The sequence below is a fragment of the Plectropomus leopardus genome, chromosome 20, assembly GCF_008729295.1.
Source record: "Plectropomus leopardus isolate mb chromosome 20, YSFRI_Pleo_2.0, whole genome shotgun sequence".
Lineage (NCBI taxonomy): Eukaryota > Metazoa > Chordata > Actinopteri > Perciformes > Serranidae > Plectropomus > Plectropomus leopardus.
The window spans coordinates 22,292,088-22,309,919 of record NC_056482.1 but is presented as its reverse complement, the minus strand read 5'-3'; the positions used below and the strand labels follow the sequence as shown (position 1 = coordinate 22,309,919).

The 17,832-nt window shown below is 38.3% G+C and overlaps 1 protein-coding gene across 1 annotated transcript; it reads left to right on the top strand.

Moving 5' to 3' along the window:
* Window positions 1–700: 700 nt before the first annotated feature.
* vsig8a (V-set and immunoglobulin domain containing 8a) lies at window positions 701–17,832 on the top strand. The gene is made up of 7 exons (XM_042509002.1): window positions 701–803; window positions 1,959–2,134; window positions 4,668–4,872; window positions 7,242–7,394; window positions 8,002–8,124; window positions 10,284–10,425; window positions 17,625–17,832. Exons 1-7 carry the CDS (start codon window positions 701–703, stop codon window positions 17,830–17,832), a joined length of 1,110 nt encoding a protein of 369 aa, XP_042364936.1.

Genomic DNA, 17,832 nt, shown 5'->3' with positions numbered 1-17,832 from the left:
GTGTTGCAAATGTTCTCCCTTGAGCACAGTTCAGTTTTCATCAAATTAGCACCCTTTCCAACCAACTCATCCACAGAAACCCCATCTAATTGTATAGTTGCTCTTCCAGTTTCACTTGTTTACCAAAGGATTGCTCTCCATTGTTATTCATCTGCCAGGGCGCTGATTTCCTCAAGCACTTTTACATAGGTTTTATCTAATTTCTCATTTCACATCATTTTGTTTAATTTAGTTGTTGTGATTGTGGTAATTTTAATAATCAAGCATTTTGGAACATTAGAAGGTGTTAAAGGCAGTAATGACAGCTTAACAGCAATACCAGTGAAACGTGATTATAAACAGGTAAAACAAGTAGCAACCATCCAATCACAGGGCTTTATGGTAATGAGGAAAAAGTTAAGGAGGAGCTTTCTGTAATGCAAGAGCAGCAGGCAGCCCACTTGATCTTTTGTGTTTCATTGCCAGACATTTGGATGTAGTATCTACAACCAGGTAATATCCATATAAACCTCCTTAACAGCTTGTTGTTCTACATCCATGCTTTTTAAAAATGTCTTCTAAATTGTGTGCAGTTCTTTCCAGTTGATAAAATCAGTTACATATGCATCTAAACATGTAAAATCACTGTGCTGCAGGTTCGTTATAATGTCAGTCATTCTGACCACTTTATCTTTTTGATTTTATCTCAAACAGGGCTGCTATGCTCAGAAAAAGCTGGAGTTGTTTGAGGTCAGCTTTCTCCCTCTGCTGTCCGCCCTGGTTGTCTCTCTTCTTGTTATGCAGCGCAGGTCTCTTGAGCACAGGTAAGAATACAGACTCACAACCACATTAACACAAGCACCCACATACAGATGCAGTGATTGTACCCTGTGTTATCCGCTACACTCTATTTCATGACATGGCATTTAATGAAGTGTCTGTCTAGAAATGCTCATTGAGACCCGCATATTTCACCTCTGCTGAATGCTGCTGAGCTGTAGGCCCCGGTGGGTGTGTAAGCTTCCCCAGGTGTTACCATGGCACTCATTGTTTGTCCAATCACGCTTTTGGATTATGTCCCCAGATGACTGTTGAGCTCAAATCCCTAGAACATTGGGAGTCATGTTTTTCTCTCCAGCGTTGGGCTCTTAAAAGACTGAACTGAACATCTTAAATACACATCTAGTTTGAAAAAAAAGTATAATCAGAAAGTTTTCTTTATGCACAAACTGTTAAGTCTTGTACATTAACCCTTTAATACCTTGATTGACATCATTTTTCTTGTGCTGCATTCAGACATTTTATTTTTCCACATTAGTATTTAAACATCTTAAACTTGAGTAAACTGGTTTAATTTATTTCGAAAACACAGGAAAAAATAATGAGCAACTAGGTAAGAAATGACCTGCAAACTGGAAAAAACAAAAGCTTTAAAGCTTTATTAGATATTGATGTATTAGGGAATATTGCTGTAGAAGTCTTTTGATGTTTGAACCAATGAAAAATTATCAGCATTTTTTCCACTAAGAGTTTTGCACTATACATACTTGACCTCCGATTCAATTTTTTTTCTGCAGTGCTGGTTATTCAACTCTTTCTACTCCTATACATATAGAACTATAATATGCAATTAATCATAGATTTTTCTTCAGCTTTTCCATTAAGTAGGTTTCATTTTTCCCGTGTGCCATCTTCAGCTGTTATGTTTTCATTTTAGTTATATCTCAGCCAAATATTCTCTGAGAAAAGGATCTGAATCAATATTAAACTGTGCATGAACTGCACTCTAAATGTGCTAAAATGCTTGTTAAATGAGAAAGCATAATATACTATATCCTTGAGGATTACAATGAGTGATGTCCTGATCATGTTTTTTGTGCTCCTGATCTGAGTCATTTAATATTGAGTATCTGCCAATACTGATTCCCAATATGATACTACTCTGTGATTAATTTTGAAACTTGTCTGAATTTCTTAAGATTTGAAATGTGTGCGAGGGATGCAGGTGATGTCCACGGGTCCGCAGACCATCCAAAAGGCTGAGGGAGACAGCGTGACTCTGGGCTGCACTTACACACCGAGCCCTTTTGACTCCGGAGACCTTGACATCGAATGGTCGGTGGTCAGTCCAGACACCACACAGAAAGATCAGATGGTAAGAGGCAGAAGGAAAATTATGCAAATTCTACCATACACCAATCAGCAAATACATTAAAACTATTGACAGGTGTCGTGAATAATATTTATCACCTCATTACAATGTGCTGGGAAACCTTGGATCCCTGCAGTCATGTGGATGCCATTTGGCATGCACCACCCACTCAAACACTGTACTGTACTGTACTGTAAATGTATATAGGGTCTGATATATGGGGCTGTAGAGCAGAATTCACTTGTAAATTATCCTAGGGTAATCTTGTGTGTTTTTCAGAGGTTGGAAAAGTACGCTTGTAATGCGTTATGTTCTGGGTACATGATTACCGAATTTTCCAACAATGTCCAAGAGCATGTAATTTGGTGGAAATTTCAGGGAAAAAATGCTAAAAAATTACAGGTCATTCTTTCTTGTCTCTATTTTTGTACTTTCAGCTGACATCCTTAACTTACTGTGTAGGTTTCGCAAACAATTTGAATTTGTTAATAAGCAGTTTGCTAATATAATACGGTCTCAGTTTTCCCCTCAAGCTAGAATCAAATTACAAAGTTTTCTCCAGGAGATGACAGTTATTAACTGTTAAATGTAGAGATTTACTCACCATATTTGAGCTACTGAGAATTTAGGTCACAGTTGAGCCAACACAAAGATTAGAAACCAATACGTAGTGTCAAAACATGTGCCATATTTTCAGGAACATGTTTAAAACATGTATTCACATTTCCCACCTCATTTCAAATTCTTGAAATTCAAATTATTTTCCTCCTCACGTGATGTGCTTTTGCCATAACAAGTTAAAATCAGAATTCATTACAGGAGGCAGGAGTGTGGATGAACTCCTACCACCTTTTTAATTTCACAGGAATTAGTCGTTTGTCCAATTTGCCTTTTAAATTAATGAGTCATTTGTGTTTGGGACTTCAGAGGATGTTTTTCCCGCCTCGTCTCTTTCCCTAGGCAGCAGATATTTCATCACAGTCAACACAACGATTGACCTGGTCCAGGATGTTGTGCTTTAGACAAGTGAGAAACAGATTATTAGTTTTTGTGCAAATTGAATGCTTTTGACAGTCAAACACATCAACATTACAGTTGTTACCTGCTCTTTTTCTTAAATGACTCTAAACATGTATCCAATGAAAACCTAAAACTGTCGTCATCAACCTTTTGCTGTTAGGGTGCAATAGGTTTGAAAAAATGTGTATTTACTTGAGTATTGCAATATTACCTTGTGATACTGTATCAAATTAAATAAGTTTTATTTTATACATATCAATTTATGCTTTAAAATTTTTGAGTCATTTAACTCACTGGCTTCAGCACAAAGACCAAAGACCGATGAAACAGACAGACTCAAAAACTGCACACTGATAGCTAGATTGTTTAAAAAAATCACTATATATCACCTTGCTTACAGTATCACAATATATTGCAGTATATATTGAATTGTAACCCTTGTATCATGATACGTATCATATCACCACATTCTTGCCGATACAGTGACACCTAGGTGAGGAAGCTGCCAAACTGTAGACCATTGTTCAAGGCAAGGCAAGGTAGCTTTATATGTATAGCACATTTCATACACAGGGCAATTCAAAGTGCTTTACAGAGTAATAAAATATCAAAACATAATAAAAGATACAGATTTACAATAAAAGAGAAAGAGATAAGATATCCAAGGTGAAATCAATTACTAAATGATTAAAAAAAATGCAGACAAGAGGAAAATGATTTAAAGTCAAGTTTAAAAATAAGTTGGTCGTCAGCAGGTGGAGTAGGCAGTGTGAAAAGGAATGTTTTTAGCTTTGCCTTAAAAGTGATCAGACCAACAATCATCATTGGGTGGGTTTAAGCAAGACGCCATTGTGTTTCCAGCTCTAACCACAACAATGTTTTTAAGTCAAAACATGACTTTTTGCAAATCATAACCAAGTGTTTTTTGTGCCTACTAGGGTTCGTGTCAATCAAAGCATTTCTGTTTCTGAGGCCGGCGTATTTTCTAATGCTTTGCAATGGCATTAAAAAATACCCATATTTATGCCAGTAGTGCAACAAGGCGCTGGGCATGAATTCTGCCCTGAACGCTGCTGGTTGGGCAAAAAACAAAAAAAACACCCTGGTTATGGCCCTTAAATGTAGCTACACATTAACCATTGTGAAATTGAACATATCCACTACATAACATACACATCTTTCATATCTTTAGCTTCTATAAATGTACGACATTTGTTCTGGTGATTAGGTTATGCCTGCTGTTGCTGGAAGGTTGTTGTGAGCAGAGACTGAACCATACAGTAAATGTAGAGGCAAAACAGTGAGCTACAACAGGCTGAAATTCTTCCAAGGAGCCCTAAGTCTGGTGGTAATTCTCAGTGGGCGTGTCCTTATAAGGTATTATGCCATTTAAGCAGTGTTGATGGGAAAAAAAACATGCCAATTCATATTTAATTATTTAAAAGTAATTAATAGTGTCATTCAGAGCCATATGTTGTCTCTGCTGATTCTCTCTTTTTATATTGTTTACCATCAGCTCATGTCCTACACCAGTGGCACCAGATACGTCCATGGTAATCTGGCTCTTGCGAAAGGCCTTAGCTTTGCTGCTCCTGACCCCTCAACGGGCGACGCTTCGATCTCAATCTCTCTGCTGTCACCCGCTCATAGTGCTACCTACCAGTGTAAAGTGAAGAAATCACCCGGAGTGGACATGCTCAAGGTGTCACTTGTAGTAATGGGTAAGACCCGGCATTGAGTTACAACCTGGGGTTAGCACATGACGCCTGGCTACATTACGTACGTCCATCACCTTTGACAACTACGGCACTATTTGGTTTTAAGGAGAAAGTGGCTGCACACATTTACTTTCAGCATTTTTGGTGTCTATTACAATGAAGGTTACATTCCCCTGTCACATGCCAGTATGCATTACACTTGCAATTTGCCACAAAGCTAATCTCAAGGTGCCTGCTATCAGGCACGCTTTCATCCTTTAGGACTACCACTACATTACCACAATGATGTATGTCTATTAGTGATTTCAAGGTCACATGGATGTCAGTGAGAACTAAGATAATGACTCTCTCAGTGTCTGTTGTTATGAAAAGGCTTCTATCAGTAACGTTTAGTTCTATAAAAGAGAAATCATTTATTTGATGAGATGCACTCCCTAAATTCAGGTCAAATTTTACAATTTTCCCTAGTGCCTAATAATGAAATGTTCCTGCATTGTGAGAACATTGATTTTTACTCTTTGGAGCAACACACCCACCATAACTATTACTTCACTTTTTTATAGTGCAAGAAGTGGCAGTGCTCACATTTTGGCCATTGTGATTGAATGAACTAAGGGGAGATGGCCCTTGAAAGCTCTACGTGTCTCTGAAACTGATTGATACAGATTGAGCAGTTGATGAGAGACTGAAAAGAGTCGACAATAACTTTAAATTATACTACACTTAGAGACATTTGTCAGTGTATTCAGTCTTAAAATTTGCCAGAGTAGTAAAGTAATTTACTTGATTCTAGTCCAGCTCATCTTGTTTGAAGAGCGTGAGCAGTAACACGGGTGAATGAAGAGGCCATGTCATTGGCAGATTTATATATTCAAATTTCACAAATGAATACTGTTTTAATTGTCCTCATAAAAGATACTTCAATAATAAGCAAATAATGGGCCCATTTAAAATAAAAAAACTCTTTCAGGAACATGTGAACAAAAGAAAGGAATGGAATACAGGGTCCTTCGAAGTCTAAAGTTTTATGTCCTTTTTTTGTTGTTTATGTCTTATGTCCATGGACATTTGTTGTTTTTTTGCAACCACTTTTTTCACGACTCATATCAGTCTTTGTAAGCAATTATTTCATTTTATTTCTAAGTATAATAGAAAAGGTTGCAGTTCTGTGCACATTTTTTTTTCATTTTCACCATTCAAACAATTGTATACCACAAGTCCTCAAACATTATTTTTCTGTAGTTCATCTGATGTGGGCCTGAAATAGCCTCCTCAAACCAGGGCACTTTCGTTTAGTTCAGCCTGGGTTATTTCACCATCATTCACATGCAACATTCATATGTCCAGGTGTTGAAAAGTTTGGAGCTTTTTTGACTAATCTTTTCACAGAGGAAACATGTTTTTTGATCAGTGTATGCATTTATTTTGCAAAGTCTATGGTGCAACTGTAACAGATGTTATTGTATCTACAGTATTTCTTGAGACTGTTTACTCTCACACTCAGCTTGTATCAAAGCTTTATCAGATGAAATCACCTCCTCCTCGAGCCTCAGATATCGACACACAGCCTGAGGCCGTCTTCATGCTAACAGCTACACAGACTGTCCTCAGAGCCAGCAAAGTCATTTTGTAGATCAGATTCTTTCTATTTTCCTGAGCAGGATAAACTGTTTGGAGAATGCATCAATAGATATATGATAGAATATTTATTTTTAATGTGTAATGAATACGACTGGGTATTGGTACTTGAAACCAAGATTTATTGAAAGGTCTCTAGTCAAACCATGTGCATTTCTTTTTATTTTTATACCCAGATCTAGAAAAAACAGACTATTTTTATGGTCTTTGTTCGATTTTAAGAAACGTGCTATTGGCCCGCTACAGCTCATACAGACTGTGGTGTAGTGAAATCAAGCGTGTGATTTAACACAGAAGAGTTGGCAGTGCAGCGTGCAGAGATGCCACCATAGTATTTTAAAATATGGCTATAATCCACGCCTGTGGCGTCTGGTGGCATTTTACGCAACAGAATGCTTTCATTTACATGAAAGGTATTGAATAAAGTAGAAAAAATGGTGTCAAATGAAGTACTCTGTTGGTAATACTTGAAGGGTACTAATATATATTTTTTTTTTTAAATACCCTAGTAATGAAGACATGTTTATATTTTTCTAACACACTGCAGGATATTTGAGTAATTAAATGCACCACAGTGTTGTTATCACCCATCTGTATGGTAAGAATCTGTGTTATTAAAGCTAAAATAAAAATGGTTCCTCCATTTACATCTTAAAGCAAGGCTGCTGGAGAGTGTCAGAAAAAAAGGAATGGAAATGGCAGTGCGAAATTATCCATTTGTTGTTTGATTTCAGCGAAGCCGTCTGTGCCTAAGTGCTGGGTGGAGGGAGGGGAGCTGGTCGGCGAGGCTGTGTCCCTCCACTGCAAGTCTGCAGAAGGCTCCACTCCCCTAAAATACTCGTGGAGGAGAGAGAGCGGAGGCCCGATCCCTGCTGCAGCCATGCAGAGTAAGTGTGACCTCTGCTGACATCATGATGCTACTACAGATCAAAGAGTGCGTGTGTATGTCTGTGTGTGTTTGTGTGCGTGGATATTGAGTTCTGTGTGAGCAAAAGTCAGTGAAAACCCTTTTTCATGTTGAATGTACAGTGTGTGCTTAAATTAATTTTGTCAAGTTCAAGGAATTCAGGAGTTTCTCAGCGTTTATCAAAATTTGAGTATCCCATAAAATAACAGTCCAGGTTGTGATATGTTAGAGGAATAAACATTTGCAGCACAACACACTGTAGAATAACAGTTTATATTCTACCTAGAGGGACTGTGGTGTTTAATCAGTAGATCTTTTGCATTCTTTCAAAGCACAAAGAAATTCCTGAAATGCTTTGTTTACTGTAAACTGCATTGATCAGTGTCTTGCAGCCGGAGACACTGCAAATTTTAATATCATAAGCCAGAATATGTAAAAATTGTTGTTTTTTTAAATTATATTTGTAAAAATCCATAAACCTCATTGCAACCCTGTTTGATGTGTTCTCATTTTATCCCCTTGTATGTACAGCACATGTACAGTTCATATGTTAATCTGTGTGTGTGTGTGTGTGTGTGTTCTCTTAGACAGCGTGACTGGGGAGCTGAAAATCAGCAACCACTCGCAGAGCTTCGCAGGATTCTACCTTTGTGAGGTGAACAATGCCGTTGGAGCCGAACACTGCAGGATCAACCTGAAAGCGAACAGGCGTAAGGGAGCACACACCCCCGCACGATGTTCCCGTTCACATACATCACACATGATGCACACATGCAATCATGAAAGACCCAGATTTCACCCTTAAAGCTGCTCTCTCTGTAGTTGTGCCACCATCTCCCACTCGCTCCACTTCTCAGACACGATTTAAACTGCTGCGCTCCGTAGCATCAGTGCGCTGTCGTTATGATGCTGTCTAACGATGACAGGATAAGGTCACAGTCAATGGTAAAATATTGTTTTATTCACAAAGGATATTCTTTTTTGCCTTCCACTCTTCATCACTGACTTCCTGCCGCTGAGTCAAACATGAGTAATGAAATGACTCCACTGCCTTACATGTCGACAGGGTTAGCTTAACAAAGAAAAAAAAAAAGAAACAAAAGGCAGTAACGGAAATTAAAAGCACCTCATGAGCTTTGTTTAGCTGTCCCAAAGATAAAGGTAATCCAGAAATTCCCTTATGAGGTCAGTCCGTGTGCAGTAATACCTCTGAACAAGACAGAAACCAGAGAAATACCAGAGCTGTCGTACAGGGAATGAATCTAGTGACTCGAAATGCACCAGGAGGGAGTACAGTCGCTGATTCAGTATATCTTTATGGAATAAATCATCTCTGGGTTTAGACTCAAACAACCCCTCTGCATTCTGTGGATCCATAAAATTAATTTGTCTTTGTGTGCCTCATGATCTGTGGAGCAGACCCTCATATTACATCTCGCTGAGTCCATAACTTCCAGTCTTAGTGCCCAGATTTTTGGCTTCAGGCAGGAAATCAGTCATGTTCATTTCAAGTGCAGGGTGCCGTGCTAGACCAGAGGTTCAAAGCCCTTAGGCACGGGACCGCCCACTAAACAGTTTGTAAGATGATTTACAAGATATTATAAAATGGTGCCAGTGCCTAAACAGCGCCTGAACCAATCCTTAAAAAAATATAAATAAATAAAGCACAAAACAGTTAATAATACTTTTTTTTAAAATTGCAAAGGCACGTTTAAAGTGGTCATTGTTTCCATTTACTTAACAGTTTAAAGCATACTATATAAATGTGGATGAGCACAAATTATTATTAACAAAACCCTTTTAAATTAAACCCAAACCAACTACAATAATTTAACACTAAATAACAGTTACAGGACAACTAACAGCAAAATATTTTTTTAATTTGGGATCTCTGAGGAGAATCAGCAGAGGGACATTTCTCCGTTATCTGTTCAGGAGCGGCTGAGACTGTCAGTGAGAACAGCTGGGCCACTTTAAGGGAGCCTGGGAGGCTAATTTGGCTCGCTAAGTTCGGTGCTAACACCCTTTACTTGAATCAGCAGGACCTCACCAGCATTCACGCTCACTTGCTCGCTCAGTCTTTCTTTCCCACACTCGCTTTCTGTTTCGCTAATCACACAACTTGGCATCAAAATGAGACACCAAAATCTGTGATTTCGCCTGGTAAATACCAGCGTCGGGTTTTGGTACCCAACCCTGGCGGAGACAGATGCGTGCTGACCCCTGAAATCACAGACTAACTTTAGGGGCGTGAAACATCACCTCTTTGGCGGGTATGGAACCAGAGCTGGTGCGGGAGGTGAAGCATGGCGGCTAGATATAGTTGGCTCACCTCTACGCACAGCACTGGGTCTCAAACTGAAAACCCCTGGAGAGGGTCTGGATTTTCATCTTCCCTGAAGTTGCTCAGGATGAGAGGCGCATTTAAATTAACTTGACTCAACTCTCAGCAAGAAAGCAGATAAGCATATTTTCCAAAATGTATTCCTTTTTAAAAAAATTCAGTTTAACAGATAGTACAGAGCAGTGCATCAACTATAGGCTACGCTGTAACATCTGCATTAAGGAAGAAGAAAAAGGGAAAAGCAGCAAAAATCCCACTAACCCTCCCAACATCCAACCTTGCATCTTTCCATGTCAGTTGTCTTAAATACATATGCAGACCCTGGATAAACAGGCAGGTGCAGACATACAAACAAAAAACAAATAACAAAAAAAGGAATTATTTTGAAATGATTTCATGAAAAGTTGACATTATTTAACTTTAAAGGATCACACTGCTCTCGACAGTCAGCATGATACACTTTGTTCCTTCCTGCTGCAAAGCTTCTGAGAGAATAATTCTTTGTTGTTTGCTCTGATTTTACAGCTCCAAACAGAGCGGCGATGATCGTCGGCATCGTTGTTGGATCTGTGCTCCTGATCTTCATCCTGCTGGTCTTCATCGGGGTCCTATACTGGAAACTAAGCAACAGACTTCGCTTCGAAAAGGAGTTCTCCAATGACATCAGGTACAGTTCAGCACTGCAGAGACGGCAGGGCACAGTTAAAGGTGTTGGCAGCTTGACGGTTAGATAACTGAGCTGCTGCAATGAGGGAGCAAATCCACACACACGCTGTCTGGCAAGTTTCCGCTAGTGTTCATTTATCACCAGAAAGTCCCATGAGTAAGAAACTTCTGTCTCTGTTAGTGTTGAGTAGTTTTGTCAGCCTGCCAGTTTATGTTAAAGGGTGTGAGTGTTTGGATAAAACATTATTGTGTGCACTCACACAGATTTTTTTCTTTTTTTAATATCTTACAAATGAGTAAAAAGATGTTTTTGGCTTCATGCACCAAGTGAGAGACAGACATCAAAAACATGACATCAACGACCAAACTTTTAAAGACAGAGGCGATTATAAATGTGTGTTACAAGATATAAAACAGCACACATCAAAGCCATTCAGATAAGAATAGAAACAAAAAATTAGAATTGTATTAAAATCCACAGAGCAACATGTAAATATAACAAAAAGAAAAAGACAAACATGTTTTATGTCACTCTTTGGCATAGCAAACTCTTTTCAGGCCCGCTGTTTCCAAATATAACAGTTTTATTTAATTTCCTTATGGTTATCTATGCACTTAATTATGCAGATCTTCAGTTGCACACGAAGGCTCGCATTGTGCAGAACAACTCTCTGAAATCCTTCAGAAATCCAAGGTTTTGTGTGACAAGTGGAGAAACAAACAGATTTTTTACAGGTATATTGATGCAAACATAACGGCTGACGATATAAATAACATCAGTTCTGCTGAATGCTTCATCTGAAAGCCTGAGTAGCATTCATTAAAAGTTACCAAGTCTTTCTTCTTGTTGCTCTCCTCCGTCTTCCTTCAGAGTTGGAAACATGAGAGGCTCTCACACTGTCAACAAACACTCCTGGGTGTTCTTGTCTTAGACTTGCAGCAATAATGTAGTTTATTAAATCTTGGAACAACAGTGGAAAAGGACATTTCAGAATGCCAGTTTGTGACTTTAAGATGACTTTCCTGGGTACAACTGTGTGTCTACCTGACATAATTTTATATTCTTCTCCAGTACGTACAAATCATGCTTTGTTCACACGATGAGTGACACAGCCGCAGCACGACTAGCAATATTAGCTCCAAGTCGCTGTTGCTCAAGCATTTAATTATGTCGTCCAGGTTTTTTTTTTGTGTCTGATACTTGCGACAAAGGACGATTTTGTAAAATTTGTATTAGATTAAAAGAAAAATGTCTTTGTTTTTGGGTTTGTAAGCCCCATTTTAACATTACAGTTTGCTAGCATAGCATCAGTTAAATAACACGGTACCACAGCTAGAAACAAAAACCTACAATTGATTGACGCTCACATTGAAGTGACAAAGTTGAAACCAACTCAACTTGTATATAGCGTGTCACGCCGGTATCCAGCGACTTCGAGCATCAGTTTCAGATTCAGACAACTTTATTAATCTCGCCTGGGGCAATTTGTTTGAACAGCTTGCTTTGTACACACACAGTAACATGGAGGCACATAAATAGATTAGTAATAATTAAAAATAAAAATGTGATCTTTAGAGGTGCTGGCAGGCCCATTTTTAAACCGTTGGACTGAGCTGGGCTCGAAGTTTTCCTCTGTTGCCAGTCTTTTTGCGAAGCTAAGCCAACAATCTTTCAGCTTAATATTTAACGTAAAGAGTGGTATCTAGCATTCTCCCCAAAATGTCAGACTGTTCCTTTAAGAGGTTCATTGATCTTGTGGCATCAACATGATCAGTAACAACTATGAATTTTTCTGTAGTGACATAAACGTTTCCTGCTCTCCCATCCCCATCTGCACACTTTGAAGTTTTTCTAGCCCAATGTGAAGGTTTTGCCTTAGATGCTAAAGTTTAGTGGGATATCTTCATGATACATGTTGAAAATGATACGAAAATGTCACCAAGATTTGCTAAGAGTTAAAAAGTCAAATCTAAGGACAACAGGGTGCAGGGATACCCATGAGGCTTCAGTGTCAGCTGAGGTCACTCTTTTAGTGCTCCTTGAATTTATACCTGTTTGCAGACAATCAGTGCATTTACACTGACACGAATAACCCATTTATGATTGGATTTTTGGAGTATATTTGGAGTAAAGAAACCATATCCTGAATGTGATCATAACCAGGATAAGCCTCATAAATGGGTTACTCATGTCCACAGTACCGCAGTCAGTGAAACTCGAAGCTTCCCTAATGGGCAGACAGTATTGCATTCTTGCTTTATTATTGTTAAGTCATTGCACACACACACACGCACACGCGTGCGCGCACACATTCAGAAATAGCATCAAACAATCAAACCATTGTTTATTCAGGGAAAATTGACTGACCATTAAGCTCTTTTAAAACAGTTCCCCGAATTCACATCCAGTGGGCTAGAATGCTGTTTAATATACGACAGCAGTTGCAATAAAATGATGAAAGAGCCCATAAAAACAAATAACTAGCAGCAATGCCTGTCAAGAATTATAAACAGCAATAAAAAACAGTAAAAAAAGACAAAAAAGTTAAATAAACAATTCAGTCATGATTGAAGGATATATAACAACAACAGCAATAAAAACAACAAAATTTAAAAAATAAAAAACAATATCTTGTCTGTGAATTAACCAAAGCACTAACACTGTACTTGTTCCATTTATTTGGTGTAAAAAAAAAATGAAATGCTAATTTACCAAGCTCAGAACAGGTGATGAGAAATTTATAGTAGGTAGAAAGGTAACTTGCTTAGCAATGCTTGTTTACAAAAAAAGGGCAGTGTCTTTCCTTTTTATCAGAAAGAAAAGACCACCCCACCTTCTGATATATCTCACAGCAGTAGGGTACATGAATAAAAGCATATCTCTGTGACATTAATCTCCTTTTAGTCTTGAATCCTTTGGCTTTTAAACCACTAAAAAATGACACAGAATCTTCGATAATTTTGTGATGGTTATGTTATTGTTATTAACATGGTTTTAGTGTATGAGACTGAGTTACTGTCATAGTAAGAAATGGGCAAGGCAGCTTTATTTATATAGCACATTTCATACAACAGGGCAATAGTCTTGGATTAAAATGAATCATGTAAGAGAAAAAAATAGTTCTGTTTATTCTGTTCAAACTCTACTCTTCATCGAAATGTCTGCACAAATTCAAAAGAAGAATCCTAATGCAATGTTTACTTCCCGACTGTTCAGCCACCATGCACACAGTATGTTTATGCAGCAAGAGAAAATCTAGCAGTTACATAAATGTGTTGTGACAATTTGCCTTTTCTCTCTCGTGTGAGTCAAAAATAATAATAATTTGAGGCAGGCAGCACAGTTTGCCCTCTGCCCTGTGAATAAGTTTACAGGCTCTTTTTTTTAAATAAGCCGTTTAACAAATGCATATGAATGTAATATTATAAAATGCATATGTCAGACAAGGTCACCTACAAATGTAACATATCACTTAGTATAGCAGAAATCTCATGTATATATACAGCAATTTATTGTTGCTTTGGGAAAAGGTTGGTTAAAGGTTCAGTGTGTAGGATTTAGGGGGATGTATTGGAAGTAATAAAATACAATATAATGTTTTCTTTGTTGTACATCAGCTGCAAATAGGAATTGTTGTGTTTTTGTGGCGCTAGAATGAGCTGTTTATATCCGTTTATATACCGGGTCCTTGTCTTGGAACCTTAGGCCACCATAGTTAGGAGCCCCTCTGCAACAAGCAGCGTCAGGAAAACACAGGGTTTTTTTCATGTGAAACTGTATTATTTGGTTTAAACTGGATTCCAATGGTCATGGAAAACCTAGAAATTTATAATGGAATTTCACAATTACATTTTCCAGACCTGGAAATATTATTATAAAAGAAAATGATAAAAATATTTTGAATTAAAAAAAAGGTTTGGAAAGCATATTTCTTTAAAAGGTTATTTTGAATTTTTTCCTTCTTTTTTTGAAAAAAAAAAAGACAATTTTTATGGAAAACCTAAAACTTTTTTGTATTAAATTTTGTAACAATATTATTCTCACAATTGTAAGAAGGTAAACATTTAATTTTTGGACAAAACTACATCTACATGTCTAAGTATCCAATTTGCACATTTCAGTTGTACATTCTCAGCTGATATTATTTTAGTTGCGATCTCGCCCCTGCGCTGGAACAATGCAAACTGTGTATCTATTTGGAAACGGCAGCGTGGAACACCATCTCTCTTTTCCTTCATCTGATGATGTAACTCAAAGAGCAGTATGCTGAGCTGCTGCAGGCCAGTGTTCTGCAGCTGACCTCCCACCCTGACATTTCTGACAGGATTCCTCCTTTTGCATAGAAACAGTGTCTCCCCGAAAAAATTCGAGTTGTGGTTCATACACAGTTGAAAACAGCCCACATGCTTTCAAAGCAAATGTTGAAATGGGAGCAGTGTCAGTGTGGGAGGACAGTGTTGCGTACAAGAGACAGAGAGGCACTTGAAGCCACAATCCTGCTCCATATCTGTGACATACAGGAGTTCAACTCTCTTCACATAAACATGGCCTCGTAGTGGGAAGCTCGTAGAGGAGGGACGGCAAAGCAGTAATCATTTGAGCAATGGCAACAGTAGTTCCTCTTAAATCTGTCAGTGAGTGGAGTGTTAGAGGTGAAAAACAAACATTGCAGCTCGAGTGGGGGGAAAAAGTTCAGAGATGAGTCATGCAGAGTATCAAATCAGTTCAACTGCTGTACCCTCTGCATTTGAATAAATAGTGAGAAAAATACATCTCCAACTCTGCATCAGGGTTTTTGAATTTTTAATATTAACTACAAAAACATGCACAGAAAAACAGATGATTAATAAACTGATAGAACAATACAATAGCAGCAGCTTTTATCGCAGTGTAAAGATCATTCACAACAGCGGCGTCACATCAAACGAATATGAACAAATATGGAGAAACATTAGCATTAAATGAAGTCATGTTTCTGTCCAACTCATGAATAGTCAATAGATTGCAGATTGTGAGCCTAATGCTGCGCTCGCTGCCGTGGCACACCCAGCAACGGTCTGGTTGCTCAATATGGGCGCTGAAAGCAAGCAGCCAACGCTCCATGCCAGATTGTCGCACTTCGCCAACGTTCGGCATCCAGCCTTAACCCGGCATTAGAGTGCTCTTGAGTGTATGTAGATTCTGTTCTTGCTCAAGAAATCCCCAAAACAGTGAATGTCAGATTCTTCAGAAACTGCGCAAGTGGGTTTTAGGAGGAAATTTCTTGGTAAGAATGGTTGGGGAATGAGGCCCAATGAGCTAAAAGATGAGGAGAGCCACAAAGAGGGCTGATAATTAGTGTATCTGGGAGTTTGTCACTACGAGCTTCAACTTTCACATTCCACATCATCTTTTGATCCATTGTTGAAACTGAAATAGTCATTATATAGTAGCTTTAAAGTTGTAATTAACCAAACATTCACTATATTGCAGCTTTACAGAAGTAATTAACATAACACAAGAATATTCAATATAATACATAGAAAGTAATATAAGAAGTAATTAATATATAATATTAATTTTAGCAGCTTTAGATGAGTAATTGTCTGGAGTACAAACTGCAGGAATAAAATGAGGTGGGATAGAAAGATTTTTTAGTTGTTCCCAAAATGAATTAAATGATTCAAATTTAGTTCCTGCCAAAACATCTCATAGCAATAACAAACTGCCTGTCAGGATGCAAATTAGTAAATAGTGAATACAATAAAATACAGTGTGAAGCCACAGCAGTTACAAAAAGATAAGACAATTAATTGCACCGGCAGAACAAAACAACCGTGGAAATACCCTAAAATTACAAACCTAATTGGTGTTTAATTTACTGTATCGGGTTTGTTCACCTCCTCGTTCACATCACTCCTGTCTTGTTGCATAGCAACAGTTGCACACCCAGAATCACAGCCCCAAAACTCGAAACATGTTATTCCCCATTTCAGCTTTAACAAAAGCAAATTTATTCCCTTTACCTGCAAAAATCTGAATCGCTGGCCTCCACAGGAGCAGAGAAATGCCAAAGTCAATCAGCTGTGCGGATGTTTTCTCTGACAGAGCTGCAGATCCCAGCTGGTCCTGAAAAGTTACATAAATGCTAAATGCAAAGTAGCTTCTAAGCTTGATTGTTGGCAGCGCTGTTGACGAGGGAAGATTGCACTCTGTGCATATTGTCAGTGTTTGCTGGTTGAAACTAGAGCCAGAGTGACTTTTTTCCTTCAGTGGAAGAGAAGCAGCGTTTCAGTGACAGCACTTGAGAAAAAGCTTCTAAACAGGAAAAGACACAAAGACTCTTCTCTTCACCTACAGGGCAGCATTTACAGTGAAATCTGTGGCTCCGCTGCAGTGTGAAAAATGGACACGAGCACAAAGAAGACACCGAGTTACCAGTTATCTATCAGAAATAAAAGCAGCACGAGTACACAGTGACAGCAAATTGTGCTAAAACACTATTATCAGCAAGTTTACACTTCATTTTCAATGTAACGTTACTGAACGCTAGTTGAAAAAAATGATATATAAAAATGCCAAAGATAATTATGTTCATGTGCAAAAAATACTTTGTGGTCAACAGAAGATGAATTGCAAAATGTGGAGGCGTAAACAAATTTTAACACAATAAGTTTTAAAAAAGTTTCCACTGCTTTTGTAAATTTAATATATTATATTATTATTATATTTTATTATTAGTGTGTTGTTAAAGTGGCATTACATTTTATTTCCTACTCCCTTTTGCACATGTAAATTGAGGCAATTTGTTGTTACATGTTACATGTTTTTAACCACCTTTTTTGTTGTATTTCACATTTTTGAACTTCAATCATTTAATCAAAACAGTTAGTCAATTCATTGTTAATCATTCCCCAAGACCTCACCTTGGAAATCTCCCTTTTTGTGACATGACCTGTTATTCTTGATCCTAATGAGCATGAAAGCAGCCAATTTCAGTGAAAATCCTGTTTACTTGACTGTCAGTGCAGCCGTGCCCACAGCTCCGTGAATCAGTTTAGCGGTCCTGATTTCATACTCTGAAACTCAGCATGTAGTTGGCTTCAAAGTCATTCTACCATGAAATAAATGAAGCACTAATTCTCTGAATTCATACGACTGAGTTGAAATAATGTTCTCTGTAGTAAAGTCTCTTCCTCTGTTCTGCTCTGATATCACAGGGAGGACGCACCACCTCCTGAGAGCCGCCCGGTCAGTCGCCACACGAGCCGCAGCACCACTCAGCACCCGCAGGTCACTCCCGGTCAGATAGGCAGCACTGAGGTGAGCGACAGACACACTCACACTCCCTCCAGCAACAGCAACGGACACACTTCGGTCAAATATGCACCAGTCGAATATGACAGCAAGTACGGATACGCAGTATGA

Bases quoted from the DNA above. Each gene is read 5' to 3' on its own strand.
- vsig8a (XM_042509002.1), top strand. From the start codon at position 701: ATGCTCAGAAAAAGCTGGAGTTGTTTGAGGTCAGCTTTCTCCCTCTGC. The intron at 7,395-8,001 runs GTAAGTGTGACC...GTGTTCTCTTAG, and splicing joins CCCTGCTGCAGCCATGCAGA to ACAGCGTGACTGGGGAGCTG. The intron at 8,125-10,283 runs GTAAGGGAGCAC...CTGATTTTACAG, and splicing joins CAACCTGAAAGCGAACAGGC to CTCCAAACAGAGCGGCGATG.